We start from the raw sequence: 17,358 nt of genomic DNA, 5'->3' as shown, positions 1-17,358 counted from the left end.
GCCTGGTGAGGAAAGCGCCAAGGTAGCTCAGGTACCGCCAGCGTCCAGTAAGAATCGATGGCAACGGACCCTTTCACCCCTGCCCCTGCCCTCGAGACCCCGGACCCCGCCAGGCAGGCTCCGCTCCGCGCGGCTAGAGATCTATTCCAGCTCAGGCAGGCACAGGTGGGGCCAGGGGGGGGAACAGGCTACGGCGGAGGCGGACAATCGCTCGGTGCACAGGCAGCAGGGGCGCTGCCCCCGTTCTCTTTCGTGAAACACTTCCAGTCCCACCGGCCTGAGGGAAGGGGGAACACTTTGTGCAGGGGCCGCATCGGCACCTCGGCAGGAGGGCGCTTCCGGTCTGTGTCCAAATAGCAGGAAAGGACCGGAAGTGTAGGGGCACAATTATCAAGCGGACACTTCCGGGTCAGACGACGTTTCCGCTGTGAGCAGGCGGTCGGCAAGGCTGCGGCGGGAGAGATTGGTGGAGTGGTGGTATCGGAGAAGCCGCAACTATGGTGAAGCCCCGGGTGTAACGCGGCGGCGGGAGGAGGGGAAAGGAGAGGCCGGGCCCCGGGCCCGGGTGTAACGTGGCGGGGGGAGAGGCCGGGCCCCGGGTGTAACGCGGCGGCGGGAGGAGGGGAAAGGAGAGGCCGGGCCCGGGTGTAACGTGGCGGGGGGAGAGGCCGGGCCCCGGGTGTAACGCGGCGGCGGGAGGAGGGGAAAGGAGAGGCCGGGCCCTGGGTGTAACGCGGCGGTGGCGGGGGGAGAGGCCGGGCCCCGGGTGTAACGCGGTGGTGGGGGGGAGGCCGGGCCCCGTGTGTAACGCGGTGGGGGGGGGGGGCGGGAGAGGCCGGGCCCCGGTTGTAACGCGGCGCCTCCTCTTGCAGACTGTGGGGAAGAGCAGCAAGATGCTGCAACACATCGACTATCGCATGAGGTGCATCCTGCAGGATGGACGTGTCTTCATCGGCACTTTCAAGGCCTTCGACAAGCACATGAATCTGATCCTGTGTGATTGCGATGAGTTCCGCAAGATCAAGTGAGCGGCGGTTGTCAGGGTGTGGGCGGAGGCGAGAGAATGCATCACATGTCCTGTGTATTCTCATTGAAGGACTTTGGAAGAGTAACAAAGCCGAGTGGGATTGAGTTCCAGGGAAAGACTGAAGGGGCTAAGCACCACTGTCTGGCAGAGGTTGAGTGATAGTTTGTAAATATCTGAAGGGTGTAACCTCCAGTATGGAAGGGGCCTTATTAGGTAGGTAATGGGGCTATAACTCAGTTTCTCCCCACTGCTCCAATGAAAATACTTAGCAGAATATATGGAAAAACATCCTGACTTTGAGCTATATCTAGCTCAGGTGAGAGCCCCACACTTATACTTCAAAATAAATGGAATGCTTATGTAACTGATGTTGTTGTGGTGAGTCTGTTCCTTTCTAGGGATAGGAGGCTATTTTAGCTGTCATGGTGTGCGACTTATAATGGCTTGGGCCATTTGAATATAAAGCCAGCTAGCCTAAAAGTAGGAGCCTCTAGCAGTTGTAGTAGATTCATAGCCTTATAGATCAGCCACTAGTGGAGCAACAAGCAACAGAGGGTCCCGTGGCACCTTTAAGACTAACAGAAGTATTAGGAGCATAAGCTTTCGTGGGTAAGAACCTCACTTCTTCAGATGCAAGAAGTGAGGTTCTTACCCACGAAAGCTTATGCTCCCAATACTTCTGTTAGTCTTAAAGGTGCCACAGGACCCTCTGTTGCTTTTTACAGATTCAGACTAACACGGCTACCCCTCTGATAGTGGAGCAACCACTCTGCTAATGTGGGTTACTATTAGAGGAGTGTACGCTAGGGAACAATCTTATCCTGGCCCTGGAAAGTTGGACTGACTAGATCTTGTAATAGAGCTCTTCATCTCTGCTTTCTGAATCACCTGCCTGCTGCTTCTATTGTGGACTCGGAGAGCTGGTTGACTTGGTGGTTGTGGTGTTTGAGATGAGGGTAGCACTGTATCTCTGGTTCTGACTATTTCCATGCTTCTCTATGCCCACTTTATTCCTGCAGCTCTAGCGGAGGAGTTAGAATGCAGGGATTGCAGCATTAAGTGTTAGTTTGAAAAACATGGGTGAATTGATTTGGTTGCTGTGTTGATAGGATTCTAATAACCTCTATGGATTTTGGGAGGTGTGCATACATGTTCTCTTCCCCACTTCTGATTCAAGCAGGAAAAACAAGCCAGGGAAACAATTTTATGGAGCCTGTTCCCTCCCTCCAGTGACAGCTTTGGTGTGTTCTTGGGATGGGGGGGGGGAACATCACCAGTTTTGGAATAGTTGGATGAGGTATCTGTCACAGACTTGAACAGTGGTGTTCAGAGGAATGCTTTTCTCTAATAACTAACTTCTCTCTCTCTCAGACCCAAGAATTCAAAGCAGCCGGAACGGGAAGAGAAACGGGTCCTGGGTCTGGTATTGCTGCGTGGAGAGAACCTGGTGTCTATGACAGTTGAGGGGCCACCTCCAAAAGATGTAAGGAGAAGGATGGGTGCAGAACCAAAAGGGTCCGATAAATCCAGTCTCCATTGCCAACGGGGTTTAAATGGCTAGTCATTAGCTCCACTCTTTCCCAGCACTAGCCTGTGTCTAAATCCAGGGGATTTCACTGTGCAAAGTCTAACTTGATCTGCAGCAGCTTACACCCATTAGAGATGAAGTGCTTGGGGGTCTGAAGCATCTTGCTGTACTGAAATCACTGATTGCTTGTATTTCCCTATGTTTCAGACTGGCATTGCCCGGGTGCCTCTAGCTGGAGCTGCAGGAGGACCTGGAGTTGGGAGGGCAGCTGGAAGAGGAGTACCAGCTGGAGCCCCCATGCCACAGGCGCCAGCAGGGTTAGCTGGTCCTGTCAGAGGAGTCGGAGGACCATCCCAACAGGTGAAATGCTGTGGTTCAGTAGAAGAAAGGACTTAACTCTTGATTACTGTATTTTGAATAGATTTCAATCTCTTGGCTCTGGTGTGGTTCAAGTGATTGTGCTAGGCAACAGCAATCCAAAAATAGACTGTTAACTGAGGTCCTGGGACTAGCATGTAGCATAGCAGACTCCTCTGCACATCTATGGCTCATGCACTGATAGGGAAGGGTTTGAAGGAAAAATGCAGCTTCCTGCATAAAACCCACTTAGTATAATTCTACACTGAATTCCCCCCACAGTAGTATGTTAAGGGTGTGCAGCCCTGTCTTGTAACGAGGACTCATACATGAAATGGAAATGGGCTAAAAGTCCTAAGGCATGAGAAATGAAGTTAAACCTTTCTTCTCATTGTCCCATTTGCTATAAAAGCAACACTTTGTGCAGTATTTGTGAATTTTCTTTCTGTTCACAGGTGATGACCCCTCAGGGCCGTGGAACAGTTGCTGCTGCTGCTGCTGCAGCCACAGCTAGTATAGCAGGAGCTCCTACCCAATACACACCAGGCCGTGGTGGTCCTCCCCCTCCAATGGGCAGAGGAGCACCTCCTCCAGGTAAGGAACAGCTTTTTTTGTGGTCTAGGACAAGAGAAGGACCATAGGGTGTGGCTGGATTGATGATGAATCTTGACTTTATCTGAACCCAATGAAGAATTGGTATTAAGCAGGATTACTCTGAGGTCCAGCCAGTAGTTTTAGCAGTGAGTTGTGGTTATATTCAACATGGAACTGTAGCAAACAGTAAGCAAAGAATCTGCTGGAGACTTCTGCTTATTTCTCTCTGGGTTGGGAGTGTGAGCCTCAGTGCTTCTTATATTGCCAATCTGTGGTGGAATTCTCATCTCTATCTTAGGTGTAGCAAGTGTCTGTACCAGTTCTGAGACTTGTCCTCTTCCTTTCATTGCAGGAATGATGGGACCACCTCCTGGCATGAGACCACCCATGGGTCCACCAATGGGAATGCCACCTGGCCGAGGTGCACCCATGGGAATGCCTCCCCCAGGAATGAGACCGCCACCCCCAGGGATGAGAGGTGAGTGAGCCTTCTTGGCATGTGGGGAGGGTGGTATCCAGTTTCTTCACTGTAAGCAGAAGTGTGGGACTGTGACAATGTATACACTTCAGTAGAGTATGGTGGAGCTGAACTATGTTCCCCAGCTAAGACAATTGGTTTTACAGGGCAGTTTAGTTTCTCATTCAGTGTCCTAAGAAGGGCCTCTAGGCCTTTTGAAGCAATGAACTGTACTGTTGCTGAATAGCATTTTCTGTGTGGCCTTGCTTCAGATGCTTTCTTGTTCTTTGTAGACTTTTCAACTGATGGCCTTTGTTCTTTTCCTTCCAGGTCCCCCACCCCCTGGTATGCGCCCACCACGACCCTAAGATGTTCTGTGCTGTTACTGTGGATTGTGTGGGAGCTGGTGTTAAGTGAATGGGCTCTGTTTTGCCCCCCTGAACGGCCTAGGATTCATTATGTATATTTTTTTTTCTATTTACTGGCTGTAAAATTTGCCCTTTTTAATAAAGTTAGAAAACTCTCCTTTGGGAATTATTTTTATTCCACCTGCAGGTGGTTTGAGGCCCCAAGGCTCTATGTGGAAGGTGGAAAAGAACAGCATGTATTTCTTCTTTGTCTGAGTGAAGGTGTTGTACTGGCTGCTTCTACTCAGTGCATACTATGCCACTGCTCTAAGCACCAGCCAAAGAATTAATGTTTGGGGTGGCTTTTCTGGTCTATTCTTACCATGTTTGAGGTAGATGGCTGTACCTCTGCAGAACAACTTTTGGCTTGACAGGACTATTCTCATTTGAGGGGTGCCCATGGGGGAGGCATATGAAGTGTGACGGCTGAAGAACAGGCCAAGTTCTGTCCTGCCAAGGCTGCAACGTGCACAAGGTTGTCTTGAGGCAACGTGGGACCCTAGAAGCAGTCTGATTGGGGGGGGGGGGAAGGGATTTGCTGTGATCCCACTTAAAATGGTGGTGGCAGGAGCCACCTTCAGTCCTTGAAGGAGGAGCAGCTAATGGGAGTTTTGCAAGGAAGTTCTCCAGCTGAAGGAGTGACTACATGACCATTGAAGTGAGTTTGTGTGCTTGCTGCCTGATTTAAGTATATAGTGTGGTTTGATTTGGGATCCATCTGCTGCGCCTAGCAGCCTGCTAGGCAAGGCTGAGAGCTTCTTAACAAAGCTTTGATCTCTATTCCTTTTAGCACCCATTAATCCTTAACCAGGGGACAGGGCTACTCAGGGAGAGCAGGGATTTAAAAAGCCAGCTAAGGGCTTGTCTACACTACCGCGCAGTGTCGATCTAAGATACGCAACTTCAGCTACATGAATAGCGTAGCTGAAGTCGATGTACTTAGATCTACTTACTGCGGTGTCTTCACTGTGGTAAGTCAACAGCTGACGCTCTCCTGTCAACTTCGCTTGCACGCCTCGTTCTGGTGGAGTACCGGAGTCGACGGGAGAGCGCTCAGCGGTCGATTTATTGCGTCCGCTGGATCGATTGCTGCCCGCCGATCCGGCGGGTAGTGTAGACAAGCCCTAAGTGAGCAGAGGAGCTAGCTAACAGTTTTGCAAGAGCTAGATGCACCTTGTGATGAAGTGGGGGGTTTTCTTGTTTTCTGTGGAGTTTCCGTGACACACCTAATTAACATTCTTTAAACTTAGACCAATAAACTCCCTCCCACCCCCCAAAAAAGCTACAGGAGTAAAAAGAATGCACGCAGAAGTCCAGCAGCAGAGTGGGGACTATCCAGTTTACTGTAGCGAATACAGCATATGATTACTGGCCAGGTGGCGTGTGCGCATTTGGGGTGAGGAACTCATAGCCCTCAGAGACAGCATAAAGGCTCAGGAGACCAGAGTGGCTGAACTGGAGGAGCGAAGGGAGACGAAGAGGCACGTAGCTGAGACTTTCCTAGACACACAGTGGTTCCACCCCATCTGACAGTCTCTGTGCTACTGAGGAGGATGAAACTCCTGGCAAAGAACATCATAGTAGAGGGAAATGATCCTATAGCTGGGACCCTCCTTCCAGATGCCATGGTTGTCTCCTCACACTGAAATTCCTCTCTGGCGGAGGGAATCCCACTTATTAGAAATAGCTAGGTAATAGCAATAGGAGATTTGATCACTAGAAATGTAGACGGCTGGGTTTGTGCTGAGCCTGAGAACCACATGGTGAATTGCCTGCTGGTTGCAAATCTCTTGAGACATCTAGACAGGCTTATGTGACGTGCTGGGGAGAAGCTGGTAGTCATAGTACAAATAGGTACCAATGAAATAAGGAAAGAGGTCCTGAAAGCCAAATGTAAGGAGCTAGGTACAATATTGAAGTCCAGAACCTCCGTGGTAGCATTTTCTGATATGCTGCCAGTTACACAGGCAGAACTGCAAGGTGTCACTGCATGGATGAGACAATGGTGTAGGGAAAAGGGGTTTAAGTTCATTAGGAACAGGGATCTTTTGGAAAGGAGGAGCCTCTAGAGCAGTAGTAATCTATTTTTGGTCAAGGTCCAGACTCCAGAGAAAATTAAATAATAATCACAATAATGATAAGTAAATAAAAAGATTCCAGGGTTCATTCAAAAGCACGTGGCAGGAGCTGGATTTGGCCTACAGTCAGTCTATTGACTACCCCTGCTCTAGAGCAATAGTTCCCAACCTTTACACCTCCAGCTCCTAGGGCTCTTCCCCATGTCTCCTGCAGGAGGGAAGAGCTGACCTGTTGCTCATACTGGAGAAGAGGGGGGGAAGAGAGGGAGTTGAAGCTCTGATTGGTTGTTCCACCTGTGGTGGAGGTGGGACAGTCAGGCAAACAGCCAATCAGAAGGCAGCATTCCCCCCTTTGTTCTCACACTAGTTTAAAAAAATTCCATGGCACACCTGTTTGGGCCACATGCACACAGGTTGGGAAACACTACTGTAGAAGGAGGATGGGCTCTAACAAACCAAAATGGAACCAGATTGCTGGCAACTAAAATAAGATTGTAGATAAGTTTTAAACTTAGGGCTGGGGGAAAGCTGACATTTACAGAGGAGCACATGGTTTGGGCAGAAACATTGGTTAGGAAAGGATCTATTAGTGGGGATTCTCTATATCCTAATAAAGAGGTGAGGACGAAAGTTGATAAGCCTTAGCTAGGAGCAGAAAAGAAACCCGCAAATGCAAGGGTACCATTCAACTAAATCACAAAGGCAGACAGCTAAAAAGGGACGAATTGTACATGTGCTTGTATATAAATGCTAAAAGTATAAATACTAAGATAGGTGAACTTGAGTGCCTGATATTCAGTGAAGATATTGATAAAATCTGCATCACAGAAACTTGGTAGAACAATGATAATCAATGGGACAAAGTAATAGCAGGGTAGACAATATTACAGGAATGACAGAAGGGTGTGCTAGTGGGAGACTGGCACTACAAGTGAAAAAGCATCAAGTTAAATATATTGAAAATCAAATGAATCAAACAGTACTATAGAATCTTTAGGGCAGTAGTCTCCAACCTTTTTAAACACAAGATCACTTTTTAAATTTAAGTGCAACCCAGGTTCTACCTCAAAGAAAATGTAGAAATAACCATCACACAAACCCAACACCCTTGCCCTACTGCTTCCCTGAGGCCCCGCCCAGCTCACTCCATCCCCCCACCCTCCCTTACTTTCACCAGCCTGGGACAGGTGGTTGGGGTGCAGGAGAGAGTGTGGGCTCTGGGTTGGGGCCAAGGGGTTTGGAGCGTAGGAGAGGCTCCAGGCTGAGCCTGGGGCAAGGGTGTAGGAGGGGGCTCAGGGCTGGGGTTCAGGCTCCAGCTGGGCACTGCTTAGCTCAGGTGGTGGTGCAGCAGGACTAAGGCTGGCTCCCTGCCTGCCCTGGCCCCACGCTGCTCTGGGAAGTGGCCAGCATGTCCAACAGCAACTCTGAGGGGGTGCGGTGGGGGGAGGTGAGACCAATTTTTTAAAAAGGCTCCAGAGCGGATCCTGGCAATTACAGGCCAGTAAACCTAACTTCAGTACCATGCAAACTGATTGAAACTATAGTAAAGAACAGAATTATCAGATGCATAGATGAATATGATTTGTTGAGGAAGAATCAACACAGCTTTTGTAAAGGGAAATTTATGCCTCAATCTATTAGAATTCTTTGAGGGGGTCAACTAACGTGGACAGGGGTGATCCAGTGGATGTATGATATGATAGAGGTCTATAAAATCATGAATGGAGTAGAGAAAGTGAATAAGAAAGTGTTATTTACCCCTTCATGTAACACAAGAACCAGGGATCACCCAATGAAATGTATAGGTAGCAGGTTTAAAAGGAAGCACTTCTTCACACATCACACAGTCAATCTGTGGAACTCATTTCCAGGGAATGTTGTGAAGACCAAAAGTATAACTGGGTTCAAAAAAGAATGAGATAAGTTCATGGAGGATAGGTCTCTGAGTAGGTATTAGCCAAGATGGCCAGGGATGCAATCCCATGCTCTAGTGACCTTAGCCTTTAAATGCCAGAAACTGGGAGTGGACAACAGGGGACGCATCATTCAATAATTGCCCTGTTCTTTTCATTCCCTCTGAAGCACTTGGTATTGGCCATTGTTGGAAGACAGGATACTGGGCTGGATGGACCACTAGTCTGAGCCAGGATGGCTCCTGTGATGTTAACCAATTGGTAGGAGTCCCCCAGAACTTATAGTGACAGTCCTCTTTCTCCTGCCAGAGGCCTCCTAGAACAGTGGGTTCTAGTATTCACCTTCTAGAGCTTTTCTTCAAGATGTCTGCAGCCTCAGGCAGCTATTACTGGTTTGGTTACACATGGCTCAGTTTTTAAACTTAAGAGAAAGCTTTGTGTTTGGTATAAGTAGGAGACTCCAGGAGCTGGAACTCAGCACTGAATTATGAAGTCAGCAAATTACAGTGGTTTGGCATCTGTCCCATTATGCCACTACAAAGGGCCCTGTCTACATCTCAACAAAGACAACTAAAAATGGAACTTGGCCTTCACTCCCAAATGAGTTTGACATCCCTGGTATAAGTACATTTCACCTTTTCTGGACTGTGCTGCAGCAAGCTGTTCTAATCCAGTCATGTTCATCCTAACGTAGCTTCTGGTCAGGTTTTTGATCGAGACCCACATCTGTACTCTCCACTATAGAATTGCTACCTGTCCTTTTATTAAACTGGATATTATTAAGCTTGCCAGACTAAGGTCAACTGTTTTCTCTATCACAGGGCCCCTTCCCTTGTCAAGACTAATGCACTGAGTAAGACCTCGTACAGTAGCAGCAGGCAGAGTGGTGGCTTATATGTATTGGGACTAGTGCTAGAATATTTTTTCCAGCATCTGCAGCCTTCTGCAGCCATTGCATTAGGACAGCAGGGAAGAAAATAGCTGGAGTGAACGTAGTCTGAATCCAGGCATATTTGTTCCTGCAGCATAGCATGACATAGGGCTACCTCCTTCTCACAAGGGGAGAGGCAGGCTGTGCCCTTAGTGCTCCTGTGCTACCTCTAGTAGACCTCAACTCTAGAGCAACTGCTACTCCTTGTGATTGTTCAACTCTTCCCTGTTTTAGAGCAGGGTTCCAAGGGCTAGATATAGATACAGCCCTTTCTGCTGCATTTTCTCTCCCACTAACTTCCTGGCAGTATCAGCAAGTGGTGCCACCCTTCTTCAAGGAAAGTTGATGACTAGAGTTAAGTAACTATTTGCCCATTCACCACATCTGTTCCAGCAATTTTCGCATAGTAACATTACAGGAACTTCTTGTAAGATTCTTGCCTCCTTGCTCACTGATGTAAGCGTACAGCACAAGACGTAAAGAAGTGAGAACCATCCTAGCAGTTTTGTACCATCTCCCATGGTCTAGTTTTCTCAACTGCCACAGCTAAGTGAGCAGCAGGCTATGTTACAAAAGTATAAGGAAGTCAATCCTTCGCCGCAACTGCAGAAGACATGGTTTTCCTTTATGTGCTAATTCAGCAGGTGCTGGTGCATTTGCACTGAGTCCAAGAATTTAACAGACATTGTAAGTTCAGGCCACTTAAGAGGCTACATTATTCTAGCAAATACTGAATGGAAAGCAGGGTTTTTCTGGAAGAGGCACAAAGTCTCCTACAGTTAGATTTTCCAGGGAATCCCTCTGGCAAAGAGCTGCTGTTACTTCCTCTTATACCTGTAAAAAGACAATATTGGAAGTCCTAATCAGTCCAAATGCCTGCACTAGTGATAAAAGGACAGGATGGGGTAAATGAGCCCCTAGGCAAAGGCAATGCCAGCCTGCTCAGAAGTAGCCTACAAGTGTGCCAGTAAAACACAAGTCTCCATGTGTGTTCCCAGACTTGGGGCTGGCAGCACTGGCTGAACAGGGCTGACTTTGTATCAAGATTAGCACCATGGCTGCTTACCTGCTGTGGACCTTGGAGGAGGAAATGGGACAAACCAGGCCAACAGAAAAATCTTAAAGGTAATAAGGCTGTTTACCTGGACTTGGATTTGAAGTTTCCTCCTTTCCTGTGTCGGGCTAAGCCCAAACGCTTCCGCTCTTCAAAGGAGGGGCTGCACGGGAAAGAGCTCAGTGAGACATAGCCATGCTCCCTGAAATAGGATGCTCTATACCCCCCTGCTCAGTTCATGTGTTGCCCATGGGTTTGTTCTTACCTGCCATGATTCAGTACTTTTCTGGTGTTGACTGTGAAGATAGTCTTAGCTCAGAAAAGTATTCCTTTGCTCACCCACTGCATTGCCCCCTGCCCATGCAAGGAGTGTTTTTTTGTTTGTTTTTTTTTAAAGCTGGAAGGGACCCTGAAAGGTCATCGAGTCCAGCCCCCTGCCTTCACTAGCAGGACCAAGTACTGATTTTGCCCCAGATCCCTAGGTGGCCCCCTCAAGGATTGAACTCACAACCCTGGGTTTAGCAAGCCAACGCTCAAACCACTGAGCTATCCCTCCCCCCACTCACGCCACCTGATCTCTTCCTGCCCCCAGATACCTGAAGTGGCCTTATGGAAGCAGCACCTCTGGTCTGTGACAGAGGTGCTCTCAGACAGGACACCCTCTGCTCTCCTTACAAGCTATTTACGGTAGACAGAATGACTCCTGTATAAACTCTCCCTTTCCCCCGCTGCTATCCTTCAAAGCAGCAAGATGAAGCCTGAGCCCCTCTCTACTGCCTGCAGAAGGTATCACTGGTGAAGATTTCCATGGATGTGAAAGGAATAGAGTGCCTCCACCACAGCCTGTGCAAACCCAGTGATGTGGAGCCAAGTTACCCAGCACGATACTGTTTTAGGGCCTTCCTGCTTGTGTTGGTGAGCTCCTCGTCGAAGACAGATGATTGCTTCTTCCGTTTGGGGCCTTGGAAAGAAAGCAAGCAACAACAGAGCCAGCGATTAGCAAGGCTTGATGTACAGAAGCAGGGTCCCTGCTAAGGTCACACAGTCGACAACATTATTTGCATTACTATAGCGCCTAGGAACTCAAGTCATAGACCATAATCCCATGGTGCTAGATGCTGTACAAATGCAGAACAAAAAGACTGGCCTCAGCCCTCCTAATGATGGGTGTGGGCACTGGGGACATACATTTTATGGACAGGAAATGGACTCTCCCATCACTGCCCGCAGTCTCCAGTGTTCCAATCTTCCAGGTCACTTTCTATTGATTTGGTTTGTTAACAGCACAGACACCAGTGACATTTATGCAATCAGCATTAAGATAAATGCTAGCAGCAAAACCCTCCTGCACCCCAGCAGTAAGCATGCTCTCAGCTCTCACAAGCAGCATCCAGCTCTAAGGAGCAGCTACATTGCAACTGGGAAATTAGCTAAAGAATTCTCTGAGCTGTTTTTGTGGCGAACAGATGCTCTTCTCTTACCTGCTGCTGCTGCTGAGGGAGGCTCATCCTCAGGCACAACTCGAGCTCGCTTTGCTCGGCGGTTCCTCTTTGCTACACGCTCTGCATACATCTGTGACTTCAGGATTTCAAATTGTGATCTCTCCTCTGGCTGGGAGAGACAGAAATCTAAGTTTACAGCTAATATGCCCCTGCATGAGGGAGCAGACCAAGTCTCCCAGGCCCCTGCCTCCTCTCGGATCCCCGCACTCACTGTCATTTGGCCTTTTTTCTGAGTATCCTGCATAAATTTCTTCCTCTTCTTCTTTCCTCTCAACGCCAAGTCAAATTCCTGAAGGGCTTTAGTCACTGGAGAGAGAGAGAGACAGACAAAGGGTGAGGGAATACAGAAGGTTCAAGAACAGAGGGCAATTTCAGACCCAATTCAGAGATGCATGATTCGAATTAACCCATTGGTCCAGACCCAAAGGCCTCTCTCTTCCCAGGACTCACGTTTCTCTTTCTTTCTCTCCTCTCGGCTCTGGAACCAGCTCCGCTCAGGCCCCTCTTCCACCTTCTGTTCTCCTGCCTCCAGTCGCTTCTTTGCCATGTTGATCTGTGGGACAGCCCAAGCAGATAGGGAGCTCATGGACCTGCAGAGTGACCACTACCCAGTCTGGGGAAGCTAGGGCAGGAAATAGCTCTCCCCATCTCAACACCTCACTGGGTCACTGTCAGCATTTGTGCATAGAAGCCCCTGGTAGTAGGGATTATAGTGCATGGAGCCTCAAGAGCCCCTGCTCACCTTCACTAGGTGACTGGGGGCACATTTCCCCACCAAGAATGCCCTACCCTGGGCTAGGGGCTTTGCCCTGTTCATCCTCCAGAGTAGCCAGCCCACACACAGGGGAGTGAGTTCCCCATATCTCAGTGCCCTATCCAGCCCAGGCTGTAGGAGCAAGCTCTCACTACCCTCACCTGGGCCTCTGATTGCTGCATCTCACGCTCCTCACGCTCTAGACGCAGCACTGCATACACATCTTTCTCCAGCTTCTCAATCTTCTCCCGGAATTTCAGGATCACATCTGCAGATGCACCCAGTGGGGGCCAGAGAGAAAGACAAACACGGTCCCTGTGAGAATTGCCTATGCTTCAGCACCTCCCATCCCTACCGCCCACGGGGCTACTTGTCTGCAACCCCGTCCCAGCAAGGCACATACCCTGGGGGAGGATTCTGGCCTTCACTGGCATCTTGGCTGTCTTCACAATCTCCTTCAGCATCTTGCGCTCCTCCTCACCCACCAGTGAGACTGAGCGGCCAGCCCGACCGGCCCGTGCTGTCCGCCCCACCCGGTGCACATAGTGCTTGGTGGTGTTGGGCATGGTGAAGTTGATCACCTGGTGGGGAGACATGGGGTTAGCAGGAAAGCAAGGCCAATGTCAGACTCATGGTACCTCAAGTGGGCTCAGAGCCTCGCACACTTACCGTTTTGACACCCTCAATGTCAAGTCCTCGGGCCGCAACATCCGTAGCTACCAGGACATCAATCTGCTCATCTTTAAAGCGCCTGAGCGCAGAGAATACAATCAGTTATGCAAGCAATGGGCTCCCTCCCCAATTCTTGCAGAAGCCACTCTTCTCCCCCTCTGGGGCTACCCACTATACCAGTACCTGAGGGCCTCCAACCGTTGTGTCTGAGAGAGGTTCCCATGTAGCTCCCCCACCTGCAGACCCATCAGCCCCAGCAGGATGTGCATGCGGTGAGCCTGCTTCTTGGTCTGTGTGAAAAGCATCACGTGGTCTGTGAAGGTCCGTGTCAGCAGAGCTGAAAGACAAAGTCCTGTCAGCAAGCAGCAGAGGCAGCTCTAGGTATCCCCACAAAGCTGCCTTGCAGTAAAACACTGCTTCCAGCTTTCCCATGCCACTTGCCAGGGCTCACCCATCCAACTCCTCCTCCCACGCCGCACTGCTCACCTGACACGATAGCTTCTCTGTCCCCTTCTCTGTTGGGACGGACCCGGATGAATTCCTGCCGCAGGAAAGGAGCTACATCCGTGTTGCTATTCACAAAAATCCGGACAGGATTTTTCAGGGAAACAGCAGCCAAATCTTTCACCTATCCAAATGAAGGAAGGGAAGCATCACTACACTGAAAAAGGGAAGTCTGCCCAAACCCTCCATTCCCACCCTCCCATCTGAACTGAACATGCCTCCCAACAGGCTGCTTAGGCACCATCCTTACCTCATCTGTCATGGTGGCAGAGAACAGCATGGTCTGACGGTGGTGGGAGCACAGCCGAATTATCTCCTTCATCTGTTCCTCAAAATACTCATCCAACATCCTAAAAAGGAGAGAAGCTGTAGAAGACTCTGCTCTACCCATCAACCCTGACCAGCTGCTGTTCTAGACCAGGCAAACTCTCCTCTCACAGCAATGGGAAAGCTAGAAGCCAATGCCTCATTCTCTGCCACCCACCCAGCTTACCTGTCTGCCTCATCCAAGATCAGCACTTCGATGCTGCTCAGGTGGAAGGAGGGGCAGTTATGGAGATGATCTATCAGGCGCCCAGGGGTGGCAATCAGAATGTCTGGCCCAGAGCGCAAAGCTGCCTCCTGAGTCTTCACATCCAAGCCCCCTGTAATGGTGAAAACCCAGAAAGGACCATGAGATCCTGGAGCAGGATGAGATAGAGAGCCCCCAGGCCTGTATCCATTGCGGGGGTGAAGAGTCCTTTCAGTGAGTACCTCAGACACCAGATACAAAAGTGACCCCTTGATTGCAGATATGGACCGTCCCCAGATGCCATGGGAGAAGCACAGGACACCACTCCAGGTTAAAGCATCAGTGTGTGTACACGCTGTGAACAGGTGCACCATTGCCTGACCAGCTCTAATCATGGGACTCCAGGTTCTCTATGCCCCCATCCCTTAGAGTTAGGGGTCACCTGGAGCAGTTTGGAAGGGGATAGCATGGTCCATGCAAACTGAATTCTCAGCCTCATGGCTCATACTCACCCACAGCTAGGCAGGTTGTGATGCTGCTGAACTGGGCCAACTGCTTGGTGACAGAGTGCACTTGAATGCCTAACTCTCGTGTTGGCACCAGAACCAGCACCCGAGTCACTGGAGCCTGGCGAGGTTTGTAGATCAAGCGCTCCAGTACAGGTAGGGTGAATGCAGCGGTTTTACCTGCAGAACAAAGGGCATCAAGAATTAGTTCACCTCAAAAACATGATGCTTCCCTGAGCATCTCAGTCCTCATCCAGGCTCTTACCTGTCCCAGTGGCAGCACAAGCACAAATATCCTTCCCCAGCAGACCCACGGGGATACAGGCCTTCTGGATTGGCGTTGGCTGCTTGAAGCCCAGGGCTGTGATTGCCTGCCAAGGAAACAGAATAGTTAGGCATCAGATAAAAGAAAGGGAAATCTCAATCTGGATGCAACCTGTGCAGTGGAAATCTCACCTTATTCTACACTAGAAAACATTAATTCCCCAGAGCTAGCGCTCATGCCCATTCCCTACACTGTCTCCTGCTAGGAGAGACTGTGACTGGAGTAGCTGGGAGTTTCCCCAAAAGCACATGGGAGAGGCTGTGAACTCCTGCCCCCTTCCTTGCAATCCTTTCTGCAGTGACTGAAAGAGCTTAATACCTTTAGTAGAGGGCGTGAGAGGTTCATGTCCTGGAATGACAAATTATCATCGTACTGAGATGCATCTTCAAAAAATCTCTCTGTTTCCTGAAGGAAATAAAACCAAGAGGAAGAGCTGAAACAATTTCCAGCACACATTGCACTGCTGGGCTCCATCCTACGCACTTATCGTTTGTCAAGTGGGTCTGGGTTCTTTGGAATGGAAGGTGCTTGCTGGAGAAATGCTCAGTGTTATTCTACCCTCCCCTCCAGTGACACTCACCATCTCTCCTACTTTCTTCTGTCTCTTTCGCTCCTTCACCTTGAGGGTATCTGAAAAGAAAGAGAGATATGCTAAGCATTCAGTATCAGCTAAAAGCAACTTCACCTAAGCCCCAACCAAGGCATGTTTCCTGCACCCCAGTGTGCCTGCTAGAGTTCTACCCCGCATCTCCCCCCCAGTCAGTCATTGATGGAGAGGCCTGTGAAACTGATTCCCAAGCAAACTGGGGAATCAGTTGGCAAGCAAGTTCCTTTCCCCATGGAAAGGACATACCTCTGATGGAAATACTGGAAGCTGAAACTCTAATTAGACAAGAGCAAAATCTGGAAGAACAATATTGCAGGGACCAGCGGGGAGGAGATATGCCAAATAAAGGAGATTCCTGCCCATTCCCCTTCCATGCTGCCACTGGTGCCCAGCTCTCTCTCATGAGATTCTCTTCCCCACTCTGCCAATGGCCCCCTACTAATTTCTTTCTTCCAGCCCCTTCCCCATACCTTGTAATTACCTGCTTTGGTGAGGATACTCTCATCAGTTGAGGAATATTGGGACTCTACATCCTCTTCCTCCTCTCCACTGCCTTCCTCACTTTCCTTCTCTTTGGTTTCATCCTTCTCCATCTCTGTGTCTTCCCCTTTCATCTTAACATGTTTCGCTTCCCTTTCCTAAGAGAAGACATGAGATCAATGGCCTGGGGAGTGCGTCAGAAAGATCCCAGCCAAACTCTAAACAGAAGTTTCCAAGGGTTTTCTTGTGGAAAAGGGGGTGGAAAGAAGGGCAGAGTTCCCTTCCCCCCCCCCAATGGGGAGGTCCTTCCAAGGGTTGGTGGTGGTAGGAGCTAAAAGCTTTTGTCCACCAATCAGCGAACATCCCACTAACCTGGGTTTTCCTTTTTTTTCTCACTTTTTCAATCTTCTCATCCAGTGTTGTTGCTGCTGCTCTCTGGGCAGGGCAAGACAGACAGTTAGGGAGAGGAAGGGGGAATCTGTAAGAGCCACCCAGCAGCGGCTGACACACAGCAATGCTGGCAAATAACAACGGGAATAGGAAAACATGATCATCATCATTTATATGCAGGCCCCAAAAGTCTGCAAGGTGCATGACAGAGCAGTGAGAGAAGACTTGGTCCCTCTCCCAGAGGCCTTTCAACCTAAAGTCTGGGGCAATACAAAGAGTCAGAGTAAAACAACAGGGTATGGGACTTGGGTGTTTTGGGCATATATTGATCGTTTCCATTAGTTTTAATTCACTTTACCAGACACAGAAGTGTGGATGGTGGAATGGGCTCTAAGTCACCAGGGTCGGTTGTCAGGGTCACGGCACCCAACTGACATCTGGTAAGGTTCCAATAGACCCTATGCACCCCAGGAGACCCTACCCATCGCAACCTCCATCCCCTTCGTTCTATGAGGGGAGAATGAAAAGTGCAAGTCTGTTTACCATAGAGAAAATGATCAACAGAGCCAACTGCTATTCACCCCATCTCACAACACAAGACCAAGAAAACGTTCAATGCAATTGGGAAGCTAGAAATTCAGAACAGATCAACGGCAATACTTGTTCATACAATGCACAGTTAGCACTCACCGCTGCAACGCAAGGTTGTGCAGCAGAGTTACAAATAGAGGAATTTACGCCATTCACGTGGGGAATGAGAC

At 49.4% G+C, this 17,358-nt stretch overlaps 2 protein-coding genes across 2 annotated transcripts; one reads left to right on the top strand and one right to left on the bottom strand.

Moving 5' to 3' along the window:
• Positions 1-411: 411 nt before the first annotated feature.
• SNRPB (small nuclear ribonucleoprotein polypeptides B and B1) lies at positions 412-4,488 on the top strand. Its single transcript, XM_065414459.1, has 7 exons — positions 412-500; positions 873-1,024; positions 2,399-2,510; positions 2,763-2,915; positions 3,368-3,506; positions 3,859-3,984; positions 4,294-4,488. The coding sequence occupies exons 1-7, from the start codon at positions 498-500 to the stop codon at positions 4,329-4,331; spliced, it is 723 nt and encodes a 240-aa protein (XP_065270531.1). The 5' UTR covers positions 412-497; the 3' UTR covers positions 4,332-4,488.
• Positions 4,489-9,896: 5,408 nt separating this feature from the next.
• On the bottom strand, positions 9,897-16,626 carry DDX27 (DEAD-box helicase 27). The gene is made up of 19 exons (XM_065414443.1): positions 16,569-16,626; positions 16,209-16,355; positions 15,701-15,750; positions 15,439-15,525; positions 15,061-15,166; positions 14,802-14,975; positions 14,272-14,422; positions 14,029-14,128; positions 13,761-13,902; positions 13,458-13,611; positions 13,272-13,353; positions 13,006-13,183; positions 12,764-12,870; positions 12,299-12,401; positions 12,060-12,154; positions 11,828-11,957; positions 11,223-11,307; positions 10,435-10,509; positions 9,897-10,126 (listed from the first exon to the last, which is right to left on the bottom strand). The coding sequence occupies exons 2-19, from the start codon at positions 16,339-16,341 to the stop codon at positions 10,111-10,113; spliced, it is 1,968 nt and encodes a 655-aa protein (XP_065270515.1). The 5' UTR covers positions 16,342-16,355; positions 16,569-16,626; the 3' UTR covers positions 9,897-10,110.
• Positions 16,627-17,358: the final 732 nt, after the last annotated feature.

Source organism: Emys orbicularis, chromosome 12 (assembly GCF_028017835.1).
Source record: "Emys orbicularis isolate rEmyOrb1 chromosome 12, rEmyOrb1.hap1, whole genome shotgun sequence".
Taxonomy (NCBI): domain Eukaryota; kingdom Metazoa; phylum Chordata; order Testudines; family Emydidae; genus Emys; species Emys orbicularis.
The sequence above is the reverse complement of the archived record's forward strand: the minus strand, read 5'-3'. Positions and strand labels throughout refer to the sequence as shown.